Source organism: Pseudophryne corroboree, chromosome 6 (genome assembly GCF_028390025.1).
Source record: "Pseudophryne corroboree isolate aPseCor3 chromosome 6, aPseCor3.hap2, whole genome shotgun sequence".
Lineage (NCBI taxonomy): Eukaryota > Metazoa > Chordata > Amphibia > Anura > Myobatrachidae > Pseudophryne > Pseudophryne corroboree.
In genome coordinates this window covers 693,257,480-693,280,067 of record NC_086449.1, presented here as the reverse complement: position 1 = coordinate 693,280,067, position 22,588 = coordinate 693,257,480, and the positions used below count along the sequence as shown (strand labels likewise).

General features: G+C 44.7%; 1 protein-coding gene across 1 annotated transcript in view; it reads right to left on the bottom strand.

The window, feature by feature from the left end:
* Positions 1-20,192: 20,192 nt before the first annotated feature.
* LOC134934664 (gamma-aminobutyric acid receptor subunit pi-like) overlaps positions 20,193-22,588 on the bottom strand; it is a 53,292-nt gene continuing 50,896 nt past the window's right edge. The window contains exon 9 of the mRNA XM_063930045.1: positions 20,193-20,489. Within this exon, the coding sequence (XP_063786115.1) occupies positions 20,193-20,489 (297 nt within the window). The remainder of the gene's footprint in view (positions 20,490-22,588) is intronic.

Here is a 22,588-nt window from a genome sequence, read left to right as displayed (position 1 = left end):
CTACAATGCCCGAGTGAAAATGGCGGCAACGCGTGGCTCTTTATATGGAATCCGAATCCCGCGAGAATCCGACAACGGGATGATGACGTTTTACCTTGTTCGCGTTTTCCGAGTCAGACGGGAATAACCGAGCCGGGCTTGGAACCGTGTTTGACACGTGGAGTTCGGTAGGGTTCGGTTCTCGGCGAACCAAACCTGCTCATCTCTAGTTTTGTCTATTACTTTGACCAAAAATAGTTTGAATTGGTCCTGGACCTCCAATCCAAGCCACCCCTGCTAGTGTCCTGTGGCACCCCAGGGTGCCTAGGCACACAGTTTGGGAACCACTGATGTAAGGTATTGTTTAACTCTGTAACACATGTTGATTGTGAAAATATATGTTACTAATAGAGATGAGCGGGTTCGGTTTCTCTGAATCCGAACCCGCCCGAACTTCATGGTTTTTTTCACGGGTCCGAGCAGACTCGGATCCTCCCGCCTTGCTCGGTTAACCCGAGCGCGCCCGAACGTCATCATGACGCTGTCGGATTCTCGCGAGACTCGGATTCTATATAAGGAGCCGCGCGTCGCCGCCATTTTCACACGTGCATTGAGATTGATAGGGAGAGGACGTGGCTGGCGTCCTCTCCATTTAGATTATAAGAGAGAGAGATTTACTGGAGCTTAGGACTAGGAGGAGTACTGTAGAAGTGTAGGAGTGCAGAGAGTTTACTAGTGAGTGACCACCAGACAGTGCAGTTTATTTAATATATCCGTTCTCTGCCTGAAAAAAGCGATACACACAGTGACTCAGTCACATACCATATCTGTGTGCACTGCTCAGGCTCAGCCCAGTGTGCTGCATCATCTATATATATTATATATCTGTCTGACTGCTCAGCTCACACAGCTTATAATTGTGGGGGAGACTGGGGAGCACTGCAGTGCCAGTTATAGGTTATAGCATGAGCCAGGAGTACATAATATTATATAGTGAGTGACCACCAGACAGTGCAGTTTATTTAATATATCCGTTCTCTGCCTGAAAAAAGCGATACACACAGTGACTCAGTCACATACCATATCTGTGTGCACTGCTCAGGCTCAGCCCAGTGTGCTGCATCATCTATATATATTATATATCTGTCTGACTGCTCAGCTCACACAGCTTATAATTGTGGGGGAGACTGGGGAGCACTGCAGTGCCAGTTATAGGTTATAGCAGGAGCCAGGAGTACATAATATTATATTAAAATTAAACAGTGCACACTTTTGCTGCAGGAGTGCCACTGCCAGTGTGACTGACCAGTGACCTGACCACACTGACCACCAGTATAGTTAGTAGTATACTTATATTGTGATTGCCTGAAAAAGTTAAACACTCGTCGTGTGACTTCACTTGTGTGTTGTTTTTTTTTTTATTCTATAAAAATAAAACTCATTCTGCTGACAGACAGTGTCCAGCAGGTCCGTCATTATATAATATATAATATATACCTGTCCGGCTGCAGTAGTGATATATATATATTTTTTATATCATTTATCATCCAGTCGCAGCAGACACAGTACGGTAGTTCACGGCTGTGGCTACCTCTGTGTCTGCACTCGGCAGGCAGTCCGTCCATAATTGTATACCACCTAACCGTGGTTTTTTTTTCTTTCTTCTTTATACATACATAGTTACATAGACATCTCTTTATCAACCAGTCTATATTAGCAGCAGACACAGTACAGTACGGTAGTTCACGGCTGTGGCTACCTCTGTGTCTGCACTCGGCAGGCAGTCCGTCCTTAATTGTATACCACCTAACCGTGGTTTTTTTTTCTTTCTTCTTTATACATACATAGTTACATAGACATCTCTTTATCAACCAGTCTATATTAGCAGCAGACACAGTACAGTACGGTAGTTCACGGCTGTGGCTACCTCTGTGTCTGCACTCGGCAGGCAGTCCGTCCATAATTGTATACCACCTAACCGTGGTTTTTTTTTCTTTCTTCTTTATACATACATAGTTACATAGACATCTCTTAATCAACCAGTCTATATTAGCAGCAGACACAGTACAGTACGGTAGTTCACGGCTGTGGCTACCTCTGTGTCTGCACTCGGCAGGCAGTCCGTCCATAATTGTATACCACCTAACCGTGGTTTTTTTTTCTTTCTTCTTTATACATACATAGTTACATAGACATCTCTTTATCAACCAGTCTATATTAGCAGCAGACACAGTACAGTACGGTAGTTCACGGCTGTGGCTACCTCTGTGTCTGCACTCGGCAGGCAGTCCGTCCATAATTGTATACCACCTAACCGTGGTTTTTTTTTCTTTCTTCTTTATACATACATACTACTACGACATCTCTTTATCAACCAGTCTATATTATTAGCAGCAGACACAGTACAGTACGGTAGTTCACGGCTGTAGCTACCTCTGTGTCTGCACTCGGCAGGCAGTCCGTCCATAATTGTATACCACCTAACCGTGGTTTTTTTTTCTTTCTTCTTTATACATACATAGTTACATAGACATCTCTTTATCAACCAGTCTATATTAGCAGCAGACACAGTACAGTACGGTAGTTCACGGCTGTGGCTACCTCTGTGTCTGCACTCGGCAGGCAGTCCATAATTGTATACTAGTATCCATCTCCATTGTTTACCTGAGGTGCCTTTTAGTTGTGCCTATTAAAATATGGAGAACAAAAATGTTGAGGTTCCAAAATTAGGGAAAGATCAAGATCCACTTCCACCTCGTGCTGAAGCTGCTGCCACTAGTCATGGCCGAGACGATGAAATGCCAGCAACGTCGTCTGCCAAGGCCGATGCCCAATGTCATAGTACAGAGCATGTCAAATCCAAAACACCAAATATCAGAAAAAAAAGGACTCCAAAACCTAAAATAAAATTGTCGGAGGAGAAGCGTAAACTTGCCAATATGCCATTTACGACACGGAGTGGCAAGGAACGGCTGAGGCCCTGGCCTATGTTCATGGCTAGTGGTTCAGCTTCACATGAGGATGGAAGCACTCAGCCTCTCGCTAGAAAAATGAAAAGACTCAAGCTGGCAAAAGCAGCACAGCAAAGAACTGTGCATTCTTCGAAATCCCAAATCCACAAGGAGAGTCCAATTGTGTCGGTTGCGATGCCTGACCTTCCCAACACTGGACGTGAAGAGCATGCGCCTTCCACCATTTGCACGCCCCCTGCAAGTGCTGGAAGGAGCATCCGCAGTCCAGTTCCTGATAGTCAGATTGAAGATGTCAGTGTTGAAGTACACCAGGATGAGGAGGATATGGGTGTTGCTGGCGCTGGGGAGGAAATTGACCAGGAGGATTCTGATGGTGAGGTGGTTTGTTTAAGTCAGGCACCCGGGGAGACACCTGTTGTCCGTGGGAGGAATATGGCCGTTGACATGCCAGGTGAAAATACCAAAAAAATCAGCTCTTCGGTGTGGAGGTATTTCAACAGAAATGCGGACAACAGGTGTCAAGCCGTGTGTTCCCTTTGTCAAGCTGTAATAAGTAGGGGTAAGGACGTTAACCACCTCGGAACATCCTCCCTTATACGTCACCTGCAGCGCATTCATAATAAGTCAGTGACAAGTTCAAAAACTTTGGGTGACAGCGGAAGCAGTCCACTGACCAGTAAATCCCTTCCTCTTGTAACCAAGCTCACGCAAACCACCCCACCAACTCCCTCAGTGTCAATTTCCTCCTTCCCCAGGAATGCCAATAGTCCTGCAGGCCATGTCACTGGCAATTCTGACGAGTCCTCTCCTGCCTGGGATTCCTCCGATGCATCCTTGCGTGTAACGCCTACTGCTGCTGGCGCTGCTGTTGTTGCTGCTGGGAGTCGATGGTCATCCCACAGGGGATGTTGTAAGCCCACTTGTACTACTTCCAGTAAGCAATTGACTGTTCAACAGTCCTTTGCGAGGAAGATGAAATATCACAGCAGTCATCCTGCTGCAAAGCGGATAACTGAGGCCTTGACAACTATGTTGGTGTTAGACGTGCGTCCGGTATCCGCCGTTAGTTCACAGGGAACTAGACAATTTATTGAGGCAGTGTGCCCCCGTTACCAAATACCATCTAGGTTCCACTTCTCTAGGCAGGCGATACCGAGAATGTACACGGACGTCAGAAAAAGACTCACCAGTGTCCTAAAAAATGCAGTTGTACCCAATGTCCACTTAACCACGGACATGTGGACAAGTGGAGCAGGGCAGGGTCAGGACTATATGACTGTGACAGCCCACTGGGTAGATGTATGGACTCCCGCCGCAAGAACAGCAGCGGCGGCACCAGTAGCAGCATCTCGCAAACGCCAACTCTTTCCTAGGCAGGCTACGCTTTGTATCACCGCTTTCCAGAATACGCACACAGCTGAAAACCTCTTACGGCAACTGAGGAAGATCATCGCGGAATGGCTTACCCCAATTGGACTCTCCTGTGGATTTGTGGCATCGGACAACGCCAGCAATATTGTGTGTGCATTAAATATGGGCAAATTCCAGCACGTCCCATGTTTTGCACATACCTTGAATTTGGTGGTGCAGAATTTTTTAAAAAACGACAGGGGCGTGCAAGAGATGCTGTCGGTGGCCAGAAGAATTGCGGGACACTTTCAGCGTACAGGCACCACGTACAGAAGACTGGAGCACCACCAAAAACTACTGAACCTGCCCTGCCATCATCTGAAGCAAGAAGTGGTAACGAGGTGGAATTCAACCCTCTATATGCTTCAGAGGTTGGAGGAGCAGCAAAAGGCCATTCAAGCCTATACAATTGAGCACGATATAGTAGGTGGAATGCACCTGTCTCAAGCGCAGTGGAGAATGATTTCAACGTTGTGCAAGGTTCTGATGCCCTTTGAACTTGCCACACGTGAAGTCAGTTCAGACACTGCCAGCCTGAGTCAGGTCATTCCCCTCATCAGGCTTTTGCAGAAAAAGCTGGAGACATTGAAGGAGGAGCTAACACGGAGCGATTCCGCTAGGCATGTGGGACTTGTGGATGGAGCCCTTAATTCGCTTAACAAGGATTCACGGGTGGTCAATCTGTTGAAATCAGAGCACTACATTTTGGCCACCGTGCTCGATCCTAGATTTAAAGCCTACCTTGGATCTCTCTTTCCGGCAGACACAAGTCTGCTGGGGTTGAAAGACCTGCTGGTGACAAAATTGTCAAGTCAAGCGGAACGCGACCTGTCAACATCTCCTCCTTCACATTCTCCCGCAACTGGGGGTGCGAGGAAAAGGCTCAGAATTCCGAGCCCACCCGCTGGCGGTGATGCAGGGCAGTCTGGAGCGACTGCTGATGCTGACATCTGGTCCGGACTGAAGGACCTGACAACGATTACGGACATGTCGTCTACTGTCACTGCATATGATTCTCTCAACATTGATAGAATGGTGGAGGATTATATGAGTGACCGCATCCAAGTAGGCACGTCACACAGTCCGTACTTATACTGGCAGGAAAAAGAGGCAATTTGGAGGCCCTTGCACAAACTGGCTTTATTCTACCTAAGTTGCCCTCCCACAAGTGTGTACTCCGAAAGAGTGTTTAGTGCCGCCGCTCACCTTGTCAGCAATCGGCGTACGAGGTTACATCCAGAAAATGTGGAGAAGATGATGTTCATTAAAATGAATTATAATCAATTCCTCCGCGGAGACATTGACCAGCAGCAATTGCCTCCACAAAGTACACAGGGAGCTGAGATGGTGGATTCCAGTGGGGACGAATTGATAATCTGTGAGGAGGGGGATGTACACGGTGATATATCGGAGGGTGATGATGAGGTGGACATCTTGCCTCTGTAGAGCCAGTTTGTGCAAGGAGAGATTAATTGCTTCTTTTTTGGGGGGGGTCCAAACCAACCCGTCATATCAGTCACAGTCGTGTGGCAGACCCTGTCACTGAAATGATGGGTTGGTTAAAGTGTGCATGTCCTGTTTTGTTTATACAACATAAGGGTGGGTGGGAGGGCCCAAGGACAATTCCATCTTGCACCTCTTTTTTCTTTTCTTTTTCTTTGCATCATGTGCTGATTGGGGAGGGTTTTTTGGAAGGGACATCCTGCGTGACACTGCAGTGCCACTCCTAAATGGGCCCGGTGTTTGTGTCGGCCACTAGGGTCGCTAATCTTACTCACACAGTCAGCTACCTCATTGCGCCTCTTTTTTTCTTTGCGTCATGTGCTGTTTGGGGAGGGTTTTTTGGAAGGGACATCCTGCGTGACACTGCAGTGCCACTCCTAGATGGGCCCGGTGTTTGTGTCGGCCACTAGGGTCGCTAATCTTACTCACACAGCTACCTCATTGCGCCTCTTTTTTTCTTTGCGTCATGTGCTGTTTGGGGAGGGTTTTTTGGAAGGGACATCCTGCGTGACACTGCAGTGCCACTCCTAGATGGGCCCGGTGTTTGTGTCGGCCACTAGGGTCGCTAATCTTACTCACACAGCTACCTCATTGCGCCTCTTTTTTTCTTTGCGTCATGTGCTGTTTGGGGAGGGTTTTTTGGAAGGGACATCCTGCGTGACACTGCAGTGCCACTCCTAGATGGGCCCGGTGTTTGTGTCGGCCACTAGGGTCGCTTATCTTACTCACACAGCGACCTCGGTGCAAATTTTAGGACTAAAAATAATATTGTGAGGTGTGAGGTATTCAGAATAGACTGAAAATGAGTGTAAATTATGGTTTTTGAGGTTAATAATACTTTGGGATCAAAATGACCCCCAAATTCTATGATTTAAGCTGTTTTTTAGTGTTTTTTTTAAAAAACACCCGAATCCAAAACACACCCGAATCCGACAAAAAAAATTCGGTGAGGTTTTGCCAAAACGCGTTCGAACCCAAAACACGGCCGCGGAACCGAACCCAAAACCAAAACACAAAACCCGAAAAATTTCAGGCGCTCATCTCTAGTTACTAACCGATTTGTGTTTATACTTACTAACAATCGAGGTTTGACAACCACACTATTTGATAGAAGCAAATGTAAAATAACCTTTACAAGCATTTTGCTTAGTAGTATCTGCTGAATGACATTTAGCTTCCTAACAGGTTTTTTTTTTTTAAACAACCAACATTTTTTTGTTAAACAAAACATACCCACATACATTTTTTTTATTTTTTAAATTTTATTTGTGCGCTACACACATAAACATATGTTGAAGAACAGCAACACCATCTTTTTATTTTCAAGTTTTGCAAATTCTGCTCCATTTGTATACTTATTGAAACAAATATTTACACATATTTCCTTAAAGTAAGGTATGTAAATAAAAGCAAAGAAACAATAATATGTAATGTTTGACCACTTCACAATCAAAAAAAACACAACATTTTTTAAAAAATAAAAATGTTACTGTTGTTTCCGAATTAAAATATTTTGACTCCAAAAAAGGTGTGTTTGTTAAAACATATACCAATAATTGCTGTTGTGTAGGGCTTAGAGGCTAGAATTCACACTCTCTCTAGTTGAATATATTTGAACACAGTTATGGGCATTAGTCAATGTTTGAAGAAAAACACTATGGTGTCTTTAAGATAATAATTGCTAAATTACCACAAGATCATTTGACCAATTACTGATGATTGAATTGATTTACAATTGTTGAGTAGTTTTTTTAATTTGGGTGCAGGAAAGTAGGTTGTGCAATTTGTAAGGGAAAAACACTGTTAGCAAAAAATGCAACATCAGAAACATGTACGCAAAAATTGCGTATATTTGTAATATGTATGCAATAATTGCGATTAATAGGATGGTTTTCGCAATATTTGCACATTTCACAAGGCCACCTTCTTTTTGTTAAATTAAATTAGTGTTTCAGTTTTCCGTTTGTGCGTAGTTTCGCAATTTTGCTTTTGCTTGCAATTTTTGCTAATTTGTAATTTTTGTAATCCTTACTGTATGCTACTGTAACTCCAAATGTGAACATGCTGTACTACACCAGGGTTGTTTCTCCATTTAAAATCTTTCTTGATTGGTAAAGGTTCATAAGGAGTCATTACCGCACTGCACAATTTAGGTTACTGTTATTTTAACTTTGAGTCAACAAGCAGCTTTTAAACAAACTGTAATATGAGTTGTTCAATAACCAACTTCCTTTACCAAATCTAGTGGTGCCCTCACTTTATGTCCTTATAACAGTTCAAAGGGAGGGTAACCAGTTGACCCCTAGGTCACCTCTCTGTATGCAGACAAAAGTATCTAAAGGGCCTGCTACTAGTCCATACCTTCAGACTGTACATATGTTTGTAATAGACCCTTCAGAGTGCTTTTTAATAACTCACATAGTCCATTAGTTTGTGGGTTATATCTGTCAGTCCTTAACACCATAACACAGGGTTCTTCTCTCATAATGTTTGCAGTACCTCCTGCATGAATTTGGTTCCCCAGTTCATCAGTACCTACCAGTGTCGGACTGGGGCATGAAGGGTCCTCCGGGGGAATGCAGAGGTAGGGGCCCACATATAGGGTGTGGCCAGTAATCATAAGGGATGTGGCCAGCCACCACATTGGTTTGGCTCACCATTGGTGTATTGGCTGGGACTCTTGATAAATATATATAGTAAATACTGCTAGTGCATACATGGCAATGCACCAGATTAATAATAGCAATGCAATGTATACAATAGACCTAAGTGCTGTGCATTATAAGGTAACATATGTATATTTATGTATGTATATAAGTACACAGACTGGAACCTAATCCCTAGAGGAAGAGGTGAGGCCTACCAGGAATTTCCCCTGTACCGTTGTGTGCCAGTCCGACCCTGGTACATATTATAAATATACTCCTCTACTTAAAATATCTACTAGTACCTTCATTACATAACGCATATCTATGAATGATAGGTATAATGCTTCAGGATGCTTGATGGCAAAATCCCCAGAGTCTTCCCTGATTGTCATAGCATTTTTTAATGCCCCACGATGTCTATTGCTACATTCCCCAGTAATGGGCAGTTACACTAGAAGCGCTCTCCTTGGGAGTCTGGTTAACCTCTGTCACATGTTACATTAAGAGGTAGAATGTACAACATCCTTGGTCACCTTAGGTCAGTAAATGTTGCATCTTAACCATGCCAATGTTTACAGTACCCAAAATGTCAAGTAGTGGCATATAACAATAAAAATTGGCCACAATATGCCTGAGGACCACTACCTGTTTCAGAACAGTGCCCAGGTCTTTCGTATGGATGAGGCACCCCTTTTAAATAATAGAATTATTAATAGTTATTTATATAGTGTCAGCATCTGGTAATAACAGACAGAGCTGAATTTAATTAGCAGCGGTAATTTACCATGCTGGGAAAAGGGTGTTAGCCTTGTGCTTTAACCCATAGAATCCAGAATAAGTTCCCTGAGCTATGTGTTAACAGTTTTGCAGCACCCACAATCAGGGCATTTAAACGCAGATTTAAGTTCGAGCCTCCTCAGGCTCAAACAGAAATTTGCATTAAATGCAGCCTGTGGGCCTTGCTTTTAAGCTTACAATCCATATTACGTCGTTCTCCTGTATTATCTGGGTTCCTTTTGAATCTACATTTGTTTTTACTTCTACACTTAGTAAATTTGCTAGAGTTGTGTCAATCCATCGGGCCTACCTCTCATATGGCTACCCTGTTGGTTCTTGACTAGTAAGCATGTGAATGTGGTTTCTGAACTTCCTGGATAATTCCTCACTGGATTTAGATTTGACTGCTTGAACAAAATTGGTTGCCAGTCCCCGTCTCAGAATGTTCCACAGGACAACTTTAACTAGATGTCCCAAAAATATCCCCACCTCCACAATTCCATAATCAGTTTCCCAATCCAAGTGCACTCAAGGCACCATAGTCTCACAGCTGTAAAGATTGTCCCTGAATTGCTTTATAGGGTGTCCCACTGAAGAGTGACCAGGTGCCATAGACCCTTTTGATTAATTCCCAGGCTTATGAACAATAGGGTCTCTCCATCGATTTGCCACAAAATAATCTGCCATATATGCAGTGCCTTCTATGGACTCTGGATTCCAATTAGACACCTATTCTCTGACATCTTAATCAACAGGGGCGGATTGAGACGCCAGGACACCACGGCAGTTCCTGGTAGGCTGGCCCCGTTGTCCCCTCAGTGGGCTGACTTTCTCCTCCACCAGGCCGGCTACCGCGATCGGAGCTTAGCTCAGATCGGGTAGCGCTGAGAAACAGCCCCCTTTCACAGTCTGTATAGCTGCAGGCTGTGTAGAGCTGCTCGTGCTCGGTGGGCTGTCAGTGTGCAGCACTTCCTCACACTGTAAGCCCCGACCTCTTCATGACGTCAGCAGGGGGCGGGATCAGCACTCTTCACAGCACTGTCTGCTTCCATTTAACAAACTACACATGATAGGAAGACGTGAGACAGAAGAAGAGACTAGTAGTGAGTACAGTAAGCTGCAGTGCACAAAAGTATAAGGATAAGTGAGAGTGAAGAGAGGAATGTGACTTAGGAATGACAGTGGAGGGAAAGAAAAGACTAGGACACCTGAGGCAGCAAAGAAAAGTAGGTGATAGAGAAAAGAAAGCTAGCGAGATGCTCTGTGTATAGTGAGATGCTCTGTGTATAGTGTGTATAGTGAGATGCTCTGTGTATTGTGAGATGCTCTGTGTGTAGTGAGATGCTCTGTGTGTAGTGAGATGCTCTGTGTATAGTGAGATGCTCTGTGTGTAGTGAGATGCTCTGTGTGTAGTGAGATGCTCTGTGTATAGTGAGATGCTCTGTGTAAGAGGTTAGAAAAGAGTCAAGGTCAGTATGTTATGTGAGAGATGAGAAAGGAAGAAAAGTGAGTGAGATGATCTAGAAAAGAAAGGGAGATTAAATGAGAATAAAGACTAAAGGGAAAGGTGAGGCTTCAAAGAGTGTACTGAGTAAAGGAAAGGGGTATAAGCACCTGTGTACGTTGTAATCAGCGGCAGATTGGCATGCCGGGATGCCGGACCAGATTCCGTTTGGCTGGTCCGGACGTCCCCTCTGTGGCCGCTGTTATCCATCATGCTGGCCGGCAGCCGCGAGCGGTGCTTAGCTCCTATCGCAACAGCGTTAACCTGAAGCTAACTGAGAGATGGCCACCAGCGGAGCTGCTACGCATGTGCATATATATACTGTATATATATATATATATATAGAAAAAGACAAATGTCTGGCACTCACGCTTGCAGCTGTGACAACAGGTCCGGTGCCTATCCTCTCAAAATTAGCATATAGAAAAACGTACGGTGGCACTCAGAAAGAACGACTGCAGAGGCAACGCTGATGCGGTCAACGTTTTAGGTATTGCTCCCTTTTATTAAGACACCTTGATAAAAGGGAGCAATCCCTGAAACGTTGACCGCATCAGCGTTGCCTCTGCAGTCGTTCTTTCTGAGTGCCACCGTACGTTTATATATATATATATATATATATATACTGCTCAAAAAAATAAAGGGAACACTAAAATAACACAGCCTAGATCTGAATGAATAAAATATTCTTATTAAATACTTTGTTCTTTACATAGTTGAATGTGCTGACAACAAAATCACACAAAAATTATCAATGGAAATCAAATTTATTAACCCATGGAGGTCTGGATTTGGAGTCACACAAAATTAAAGTGGAAAAACACACTACAGGCTGACCCAACTTTGATGTAAGGTCCTTAAAACAAGTCAAAATGAGGCTCAGTAGTGTGTGGCCTCCACGTGCCTGTATGACCTCTCTACAACGCCTGGGCATGCTCCTGATGAGGTGGCGGATGGTCTCCTGAGGGATCTCCTCCCAGACCTGGACTAAAGCATCCGCCAACTCCTGGACAGTCTGTGGTGCAACGTGGCGTTGGTGGATGGAGCAAGACATGATGTCCCAGATGTGCTCAATTGGATTCAGGTCTGGGGAACGGGCGGGCCATTCCATAGCATCAATGCCTTCGTCTTGCAGGAACTGCTGACACACTTCAGCCACATGAGGTCTAGCATTGTCTTGCATTAGGAGGGCCAACCGCACCAGCATATGGTCTCACAAGGGGTCTGAGGATCTCATCTCGGTACTTAATGGCAGTCAGGCTACCTCTGGCGAGCACATGGAGGGCTGTGCGGCCCCCCAAAGAAATGCCACCCCCACACCATTACTGACCCACTGCCAAACCGGTCATGCTGGAGGATGTTGCAGGCAGCAGAACGTTCTCCTTGGCGTCTCCAGACTCTGTCACGTCTGTCACATGTGCTCAGTGAGAACCTGCTTTCATCTGTGAAGAGCACAGGGCGCCAGTGGCGAATTTGCCAATCTTGGTGTTCTCTGGCAAATGCCAAACGTCCTGCACGGTGTTGGACTGTAAGCACAACCCCCACCTGTGGACGGCGGGCCCTCATACCACCTTCATGGAGTCTGTTTCTGATTGTTTGAGTAGACACATGCACATTTGTGGCTTGCTGGAGGTCATTTTGCAGGGCTCTGGCAGTGCTCCTCCTGTTCCTCCTTGCACAAAGGCGGAGGTAGCGGTCCTGCTGCTGGGTTGTTGCCCTCCTACGGCCTCCTCCACGTCTCCTGATGTACTGGCCTGTCTCCTGGTAGCGCCTCCATGCTCTGGACACTATGCTGACAGACACAGCAAACCTTCTTGCCACTGCTCGCATTGATGTGCCCTCCTGGATGAGCTGCACTACCTGAGCCACTTGTGTGGGTTGTAGACTCCATCTCATGCTACCAGTAGAGTGAAAGCACCGCCAGCTTTCAAAAGTGACCAAAACATCAGCCAGAAAGCATAGGAGCTGAGAAGTGGTCTGTGGTCACCACCTGCAGAACAACTCCTTTATTGGGGGTGTCTTGCTAATTGCCTATAATTTCCACCTGTTGTCTATTCCATTTGCACAACAGCATGTGAAATTGATTGTCAATCAGTGTTGCTTCCTAAGTGGACAGTTTGATTTCACAGAAGTTTGATTGACTTGGAGTTACATTGTGTTGTTTAAGTGTTCCCTTTATTTTTCTGAGCAGTGTATATATATATATATATATATATATATATATATATAAACAAATCCAGAAGCCTGGCACTCCATATATCACCATTACTTAGCTGGTTTTCCGCAGTAGAAGGATATGTAGTATGCGACAGACAGCGTCACTCCACGCAATAATGAACACCGCACAGGAGGTATGTTTCAATGTTTCATTGCCTAAACATACATGACCTCCTGATGAAAATGCTGTATATTATGTTTAGGCAATGAAACGTTGAAACATAACTCCTGTGTGGGGCTCATTATTGCGGTGTGGAGTGTCGCTGTCTGTCACATACTATATATATATACTATATATATTTTATTATCAACGTTTCAAGCCCAAAAATAATAAGAATTTACTTACCGATAATTATATTTCTCATAGTCCGTAGTGGATGCTGGGAACTCCGTAAGGACCATGGGGAATAGCGGCTCCGCAGGAGACTGGGCACAAAAGTAAAGCTTTAGGACTACCTGGTGTGCACTGGCTCCTCCCCCTATGACCCTCCTCCAAGCCTCAGTTAGGATACTGTGCCCGGACGAGCGTACACAATAAGGAAGGATTTATGAATCCCGGGTAAGACTCATACCAGCCACACCGATCACACCGTACAACCTGTGATCTGAATCCAGTTAACAGCATGATAACAGAGGAGCCTCTGGAAAGATGGCTCACAACCACAATAACCCAATTTTTGTAACAATAACTATGTACAAGTATTGCAGACAATCCGCACTTGGGATGGGCGCCCAGCATCCACTACGGACTATGAGAAATAGAATTATCGGTAAGTAAATTCTTATTTTCTCTGACGTCCTAGTGGATGCTGGGAACTCCGTAAGGACCATGGGGATTATACCAAAGCTCCCAAACGGGCGGGAGAGTGCGGATGACTCTGCAGCACCGAATGAGAGAACTCCAGGTCCTCCTCAGCCAGGGTATCAAATTTGTAGAATTTAGCAAACGTGTTTGCCCCTGACCAAGTAGCTGCTCTGCAAAGTTGTAAAGCCGAGACCCCTCGGGCAGTCGCCCAAGATGAGCCCACTTCCCGTGTGGAATGGGCTTTTACAGATTTTGGCTGTGGCAGGCCTGCCACAGAATGTGCAAGCTGAATTGTGCTACAAATCCAACGAGCAATAGTCTGCTTAGAAGCAGGAGCACCCAGCTTGTTGGGTGCATACAGGATAAACAGCGAGTCAGATTTTGTGACTCCAGCCGTCCTGGAAACATATATTTTCAGGGCCCTGACTACGTCCAGCAACTTGGAGTCCTCCAAGTCCCTAGTAGCCGCAGGTACCACAATAGGCTGGTTCACGTGAAACGCTGAAAACACCTTAGGGAGAAATTGAGGATGAGTCCTCAATTCCGCCCTGTCTGGAAGATCAGATAAGGGCCTTTACAGGATAAAGCCCCCAATTCTGACACGCGCCTGGCCGAGGCCAGGGCCAACAACATGACCACTTTCAATGTGAGATATTTTAACTCCACAGATTCAAGTGGTTCAAACCAATGTGACTTTAGGAACCCCAAAACTACATTGAGATCCCAAGGTGCCACTGGAGGCACAAAAGGAGGCTGTATATGCAGTACCCCTTTTACAAAACGTCTGAACTTCAGGAACTAAAGTTAGTTCTTTCTGGAAGAAAATTGACAGGGCCGAAATTTGAACCTTAATAGACCCCAATTTTAGGCACATAGACACTCCTGTTTACAGGAAATGCAGGAATCGACCTAGTTGAAAATTCCTCCATTGGGGCCTTACTGGCCTCGCACCCTGCAACATATTTTCGCCAAATGCGGTGATAATGCTTTGCGGTTACATCCTTCCTGGCTTGATCAGGGTAGGGATGACTTCATCCGGAATGCCTTTTTCCTTCAGGATCCGGCGTTCAACCGCCCTGCCGTTAAACGCAGCCGCGGTAAGTCTTGGAATAGACAGGGTCCTTGCTGGAGCAGGTCCCTTCTTAGAGGTAGAGGCCACGGGTCCTCCATGAGCATCTCTTGAAGTTCCGGGTACCAAGTCCTTCTTGGCCAATCCGGAGCCACGAGTATAGTTCTTACTCCCCTCCGTCTTATAATTCTCAGTACTTTTGGTATGAGAGGAAGAGGAGGGAACACATACACTGACTGGTACACCCACGGTGTTACCAGAGCGTCCACAGCTATTGCCTGAGGGTCCCTCGACCTGGCGCAATACCTGTCCAATTTTTTGTTTAGGCGGGACGCCATCATGTCCACCTTTGGTTTTTCCCAATGGTTTACAATCATGTGGAAGACTTCTGGGTGAAGTCCCCACTCTCCCGGGTGGAGGCCGTGCCTGCTGAGGAAGTCTGCTTCCCAGTTGTCCACTCCCGGAATGAATACTGCTGACAGTGCTATCCCATGATTTTCCGCCCAGCGAAGAATCCTTGCAGCTTCTGCCATTGACTGCTTCTTGTGCCACCCTGTCTGTTTACATGGGTGACTGCCGTGATGTTGTCCGACTGGATCAACACCGGCTGACCTTGAAGCAGAGGTCTTGCTAAGCTGAGAGCATTGTAAATGGCCCTTAGCTCCAGGATATTTATGTGAAATGATGTCTCCAGGCTTGACCATAAGACCTGGAAATTTCTTCCCTGTGTGACTGCTCCCCAGCCTCGCAGGCTGGCATCCGTGGTCACCAGGACCCAGTCCTGAATGCCGACTTTGCGGCCCTCTAGAAGATGAGCACTCTGCAACCACCACAGGAGGGACACCCTTGTCCTTGGTGACCGGGTTATCCGCTGATGCATCTTAAGATGCGACCCGGACCATTTGTCCAGCAGGTCCCACTGGAAAGTTCTTGCGTGGAATCTGCCGAATGGCTTTGCTTCGTAGGAAGCTACCATTTTTCCCAGAACCCTTGTGCATTGATGCACTGAGACTTGGCTCGGTTTTAGGAGGTTCCTGACTAGCTCGGATAACTCCCTGGCTCTCTCCTCCGGGAGAAACACCTTTTTCTGAACTGTGTCCAGAATCATCCCTAGGAACAGAAGACGAGTCGTCGGAACCAGCTGCGATTTTGGAATATTGAGAATCCAGTCGTGCTGTCGCAACACTACCTGAGATAGTGCTACACCGACCTCCAACTGTTCCCAGGATCTTACCCTTATCAGGAGATCGTCCAAGTAAGGGATAACTAAAACTCCCTTCCTTCGAAGGAGTATCATCATTTCGGCCATTACCTTGGTAAAGACCCGGGGTGCCGTGCACCATCCAAACGGCAGCGTCTGAAACTGATAGTGACAGTTCTGTACCACAAACCTGAGGTACCCTTGGTGAGAAGGGTAAATTTGGACATGAAGGTAAGCATCCTTGATGTCCAGAGACACCATGTAGTCCCCTTCTCTTGAATTTGAACCTCTGTATGTAAGTGTTCAAAGATTTTAGATTTAAAATCGGTCTCACCGAGCCGTCCGGCTTCGGTACCACAACAGTGTGGAGTAATACCCCTTTCCCTGTTGCAGGAGGGGTACCTTTATTATCACCTGCTGGGAATACAGCTTGTGAATGGCTTCCAACACTGCCTCCCTGTCTGCTTGTAAAGCCCCAGCGTCATGCTGAGGGCTTGGCAGAGGCGGGAGAGGGCTTCTGTTTCTGGGAACTGGCTGATTTCTGCAGCCGTTTCCCTCTCCCTCTGTCACGGGGCAGAAATGAGGAACCTTTTGCCCACGTGCCCTTATGGGAACGAAAGGACTGCGCCTGATAATACAGCGTCTTCTTATGTTGAGAGGCGACCTGGGGTAAAAACGTGGATTTCCCAGCTGTTGCCGTGGCCACCAGGTCTGAAAGACCGACCCCAAATAACTCCTCCCCTTTATAAGGCAAAACTTCCATATGCCATTTGGAATCCGCATCACCTGACCACTGTCGTGTCCATAACCCTCTTCTGGCAGAAATGGACAGCGCACTTACTCTTGATGCCAGTCGGCAAATATCCCGCTGTGCATCACACATATATAGAAATGCATCTTTTAAATGCTCTACAGGCAATAATATACTGTCCCTATCTAGGGTATCAATATTTTCAGTCAGGGAATCCGACCACGCCAACCCAGCACTGCACATCCAGGCTGAGGCGATTGCTGGTCGCAGTATAACACCAGTATGTGTGTAAATACATTTTAGGATACCCTCCTGCTTTCTATCAGCAGGATCCTTAAGGGCGGCCATCTCAGGAGAGGGTAGAGCCCTTGTTTTGACAAGCGTGTGAGCGCTTATCCCCCCTAGGGGGTGTTTCCCAACGCACCCTAACCTCTGGTGGGAAAGGATATATGCCAATAACTTTTTAGAAATTATCAGTTTTTTATCGGGGGAAACCCACGCTTCATCACACACCTCATTTAATTTCTCAGATTCAGGAAAACTACAGGTAGTTTTTCCTCACTGAACATAATACCCCTATTGGTGGTACTCGTATTATCAGAAATGTGTAAAACATTTTCCATTGCCTCAATCATGTAACGTGTGGCCCTACTGGAAATCATATTTGTCTCTTCACCGTCGACACTGGAGTCAGTATCCGTGTCGGCGTCTGTATTTGCCATCTGAGGTAACGGGCGCTTTAGAGCCCCTGACGGCCTATGAGACGTCTGGACAGGCACAAGCTGAGTAGCCGGCTGTCTCATGTCAATCACTGTCTTTTGTAAAGAGCTGACACTGTCATGTAATTCCTTCCAGCAGTTCATCCACTCAGGTGTCGACCCCCTAGGGGGTGACATCCCTATTACAGGCAATTTTCTCCGCCTCCACATAATTTTCCTCCTCATACATGTCGACACAAACGTACCGACACACAGCACACACACAGGGAATGCTCTGATAGAGGACAGGACCCCACTAGCCCTTTGGGGAGACAGAGGGAGAGTTTGCCAGCACACACCAGAGCGCTATATATATACAGGGATAACCTTATATAAGTGTTTTTCCCCTTATAGCTGCTGTATTGTTTATACTGCGCCTAATTAGTGCCCCCCTCTCTTTTTTAACCCTTTCTGTAGTGTAGTGACTGCAGGGGAGAGCCAGGGAGCTTCCCTCCAACGGAGCTGTGAGGGAAAATGGCGCCAGTGTGCTGAGGAGATAGGCTCCGCCCCTTTCTCGGCGGCCTTTTCTTCCGTTTTTCAGTGTAATCTGGCAGGGGTTAAAATTCATCCATATAGCCCTGGGGGCTATATGTGATGTATTTTCGCCAGCCAAGGTGTTTTTATTGCTGCTCAGGGCGCCCCCCCCTAGCGCCCTGCACCCTCAGTGACCGAAGTGTGAAGTGTGCTGAGGAGCAATGGCGCACAGCTGCAGTGCTGTGCGCTACCTTGGTGAAGACAGGATGTCTTCTGCCGCCGATTTTCCGGACCTCTTCTTGCTTCTGGCTCTGTAAGGGGGCCGGCGGCGCGGCTCTGGGACCGGACTCCATGGCTGGGCCTGTGTTCGATCCCTCTGGAGCTAATGGTGTCCAGTAGCCTAAGAAGCCCAATCCACTCTGCACGCAGGTGAGTTCGCTTCTTCTCCCCTTAGTCCCTCGATGCAGTGAGCCTGTTGCCAGCAGGTCTCACTGAAAATAAAAAACCTAAAACTAAACTTTTCACTAAGCAGCTCAGGAGAGCCCCTAGTGTGCACCCTTCTCGTTCGGGCACAAAAATCTAACTGAGGCTTGGAGGAGGGTCATAGGGGGAGGAGCCAGTGCACACCAGGTAGTCCTAAAGCTTTACTTTTGTGCCCAGTCTCCTGCGGAGCCACTATTCCCCATGGTCCTTACGGAGTTCCCAGCATCCACTAGGACGTCAGAGAAAATGTGCTTTACCTGGGGCAATATGTATAATGTGCTCTGCCTGAGGTAAAGTGTATACCGTACTCTACCTGGCGCAAAGTGTAGAATGTGCTCTATCTGGCGGAATATGTATAACGTGCTCTACCTGGCGCAGTGTATATAGGAGGTTCTATCTGGTGCAATGTGTATAAGCGCCACTACTGTGTGGTGTAATTGGCGGTATTATGTGGCCACGCCCATTCCCCCATGAATCCACACCCCTAAAATTTTGCAGCGCACTCTCCGTGTTTTCTTTAATCGGGCTTTCTAGGCAGTAATCCCACCCACTCTACAGACTCCACCCCCTCAACAGCCCCCCACCCCCTCTTCATGAGGGCTGCTTCCATAAATTTCCCCGCCTGGTTTTTGATCCCAATCCGCCCCTGTTAATCAATAATAGTTCCAGCAGAAAAATGTCAGTAATTTGCTGTGCCGTCTTTGTTTCCCATCCTACCATCCTTCAGAGACATGAATTTTGTTCATAGTTTGGAATTTGTGACTTTATGTCTCTGGGGTGACTTGGATCCTGGGAAGCAGGGCTTGTTTCACATCCTCATAGACTTTGCAGGAGTGCACAGTTAGTGTTTGATGTTCCTCTTGGTACTCAGTGGATCTAGCTAAAATGTAATATCATTTTTGCTGTAATTGCAACTGCATTGTCTTAAATTAGACCAGGGCTTCACTGCTCTTGACCTGTATCAGCAAATGCTAAGACGAGGCAGACACACTGCTCTTCTGCTAGTAAGAGCAGGGGCCTAAGGAGGCTGTTCCATTAATGCCAGGCCACCCAATATTTCAGGTCCCATAATGACAGCGCCCCATGCAGTGGCAGTACTTTTGACACTGAAAAAATATATCTCTTTAGGATATAGTAAAATGCACAAATTCATATAGACAAGGTAACACGGTTCTCTAGTATTCTTCTTCACTATAATTTATTATTATTATTATTATTATTATTATTTAAAACATAGGTTTTATCAGTGTTTATTGGTTTTCACAAGAGTCTGTAAAATTGAAGTTAATTTCGTGCTTGATTGAAAAAGTTTGGTTATAAGAAAATATTTTGTGCTTGATATATTTTTTAATTGCTTGATTCTCATATTAATTAATAGCTTTTATACAAGCATCTTGCAACAAAATGATAGCAATCCTTCATACTGAATAAAAGGCACCTTAACAACTATTTACTTTAGTGAAATGCTCACTTTTGTTTCGTTTTTTAGTAATTTTATTTAATAATAAAAATGCAATTGTTAAATTAACACGTAAGTAGAAAAACACTGTTTATACTGTGAAAATGAATATAGTTTAGGCAGTGTATCTGTAAACAGCACATGGTCTTCAGCTATTGTATACAAAAAGCAAGTACTGTACATTAAAAATAGAGGTAATAAACCCAATAGAATAAATTAATGATCAGAAATATTAGAGGAAAAACAATTCTTGAATAACGATCAATGTTTTCAGGGTTTTTCACAGTAAATAAATCAATAAACATGTCAAATTTTCCTCTGATTTTTAACCAAAATTTTAATTTTATGTTGTTTGTATTGCATTTATGTTCATCAGTCTCTGCCACAATATTTTCTATTTGACTGTTATTTCGGATCAGTTCTTTTGATGTATCATTGATAGGGATAATAACATTTTCTTCTTGTCCTTCAGGTAGATTCTAAAATAAAGCAAACGGTTATATAAAATGACATGTAGAGTGTAATAGAAATTTTACTTGGATACATCAAATAGAAAAACAAAGTTGACTTAACTTACTAAATTAGTTTCATAGTTTTTCTAGGTTTATCTGATCCATGACTACAATAATAGCAGGCGTGGACTGACAAAGAGAATAAGCAGTAACCCTAAATGGGCATCTACAGCCAGGACTGCAAGAGTTTAGTCAGGCCCAGAAAGTGGAGGTGTGACCATATACAATGAAGTGTTCTTTGCTCTGCGAGAGCGTAATTACTTTCAGCTGGGAAAACTCCCCTCCTCCTTGACCCACCTATCAAGAGCAAATATAATACCAGATACTGGGAAAAATTTTGTCATTTGATAAAATAAAATAAAGAAGCAAATAAGTCTATATTATAGACTGCTGTGGATGTAGTGTATGAAATATGTGGGGTAAATTAAATATTTCACAGTGAGTTCTAGCAACTGTAAGCCTAGGTACAAAGCAGAATGATGTGTTTTTCAGGTGATGGCACAGCCGATGAACCAATATAACGCACGGCCATACACACTGCAGAATCCAGTGTCCTGCAGTGCAATATAGAGGTACATCCCACATTCACCTGCATGGCGTCATCAGCGGGGTCAGCCCATCTGACTTACAGCACATCAGATGGGATGAACACGCTGATGACGCACATGAATCTGCAGTTGGGCATATACACTGTGCGATATGGCCAATATATCATTCCGATCCACGTACAAGTAAACTTATTAAACTTCCCCATTTGCTGCTTTGTTTCAGTCAGGCATTCACTTTCATGTGACTTTGTAATAACTATATATTTGTGAAAAAAACATTCTAACACTGCTTGTCTATACAACTGTGGCACACCACCATTACTAAATCAGTATTGCTGTATTGTGGATGTTTAGCTCTTTAACAGAGGGGATTTGTTTCATTTATATACAAGTACAATATGTAGCATTTGAATTTAAAAGCTTTAATTACATACTATACGGGAGCGCTGCAATTAGAGATGTGCGCTGACCCTTGTGTTTTGGTTTTGGTTTAGCCAAAACCATCCTTAAGTGTTTTAGTTCGAATTCGGATTTGATTTTAGATTTCTTGAAAATTTATAAAAACCAATAAAATCATGTAATTTGGACCTATTTTAGTTCCTACATGATTATTAACATCAGTAACATTCATTTCCCATATTTCCAGTCAATTTTGACAATATTGTTCACCAATATTGGTCAAAGCCTGGCTGGCTAAACTAAGCAAAAGAGCAGTGGCACAAACATGCGGTAGCATAAAAGAATGTAGCACATCCATTAAACATTGCTGCACTGCAGTTGCAGGCAGGATGGCAGTTTAAAAATCTATATGACCCCATAGAAAGAATGTTTTCATTAATAAAAAAAGTGGCCCCATGGTAGTACAGAGAAATAGAGGTGGAGTATGTAGTGACAGGTAGGTAAAGCATTGATTGAATAATTGATTGAAATTGATTTAATACATTTTTTTAAATGGATTAATTCATTGATAGCCTAGGATTCCTGACAAGGGTTCAAAGAGGAGTAAAAAAAAATATATGAATATTTGCACTACAGAGCTGCAACTCCAAATCAGTCTATGTTACATTAACAAATATTAGGAGGCTGACCTGCTGGCTAGACTACTCCCGCGTCCTTCCTAATTCTGTAACACACCCCTGTAGTACATTTATGAGGCGCATCAGAAAGTCTTAGTATGAGGGCTAACACCATGTTTTTTCTCCTAAATCTAGTCCACAACCAGAGAGATATTTTACTTATCCATGATCTACTACCTTGCAAGCAATTCTGTTGACTGTTGTGAAAAATTTCTCTTATAAATATTACTGCAAAATACATAATATGCTCCATAATTCTGTTAATTGTTTTAGAGCAATAACCAATGCCTCCCCCCAAAAAACCCAAAAACAAAACAAAACAGTATTATACAATTATTATTCTTTCTTATGCATTTATTATACACTGCTGTCAAGCTCACACAAGACAGCATTATTAGAAAGATACATAAGTTGGTAAAGGATCGACTTGCGAGAAACAGAA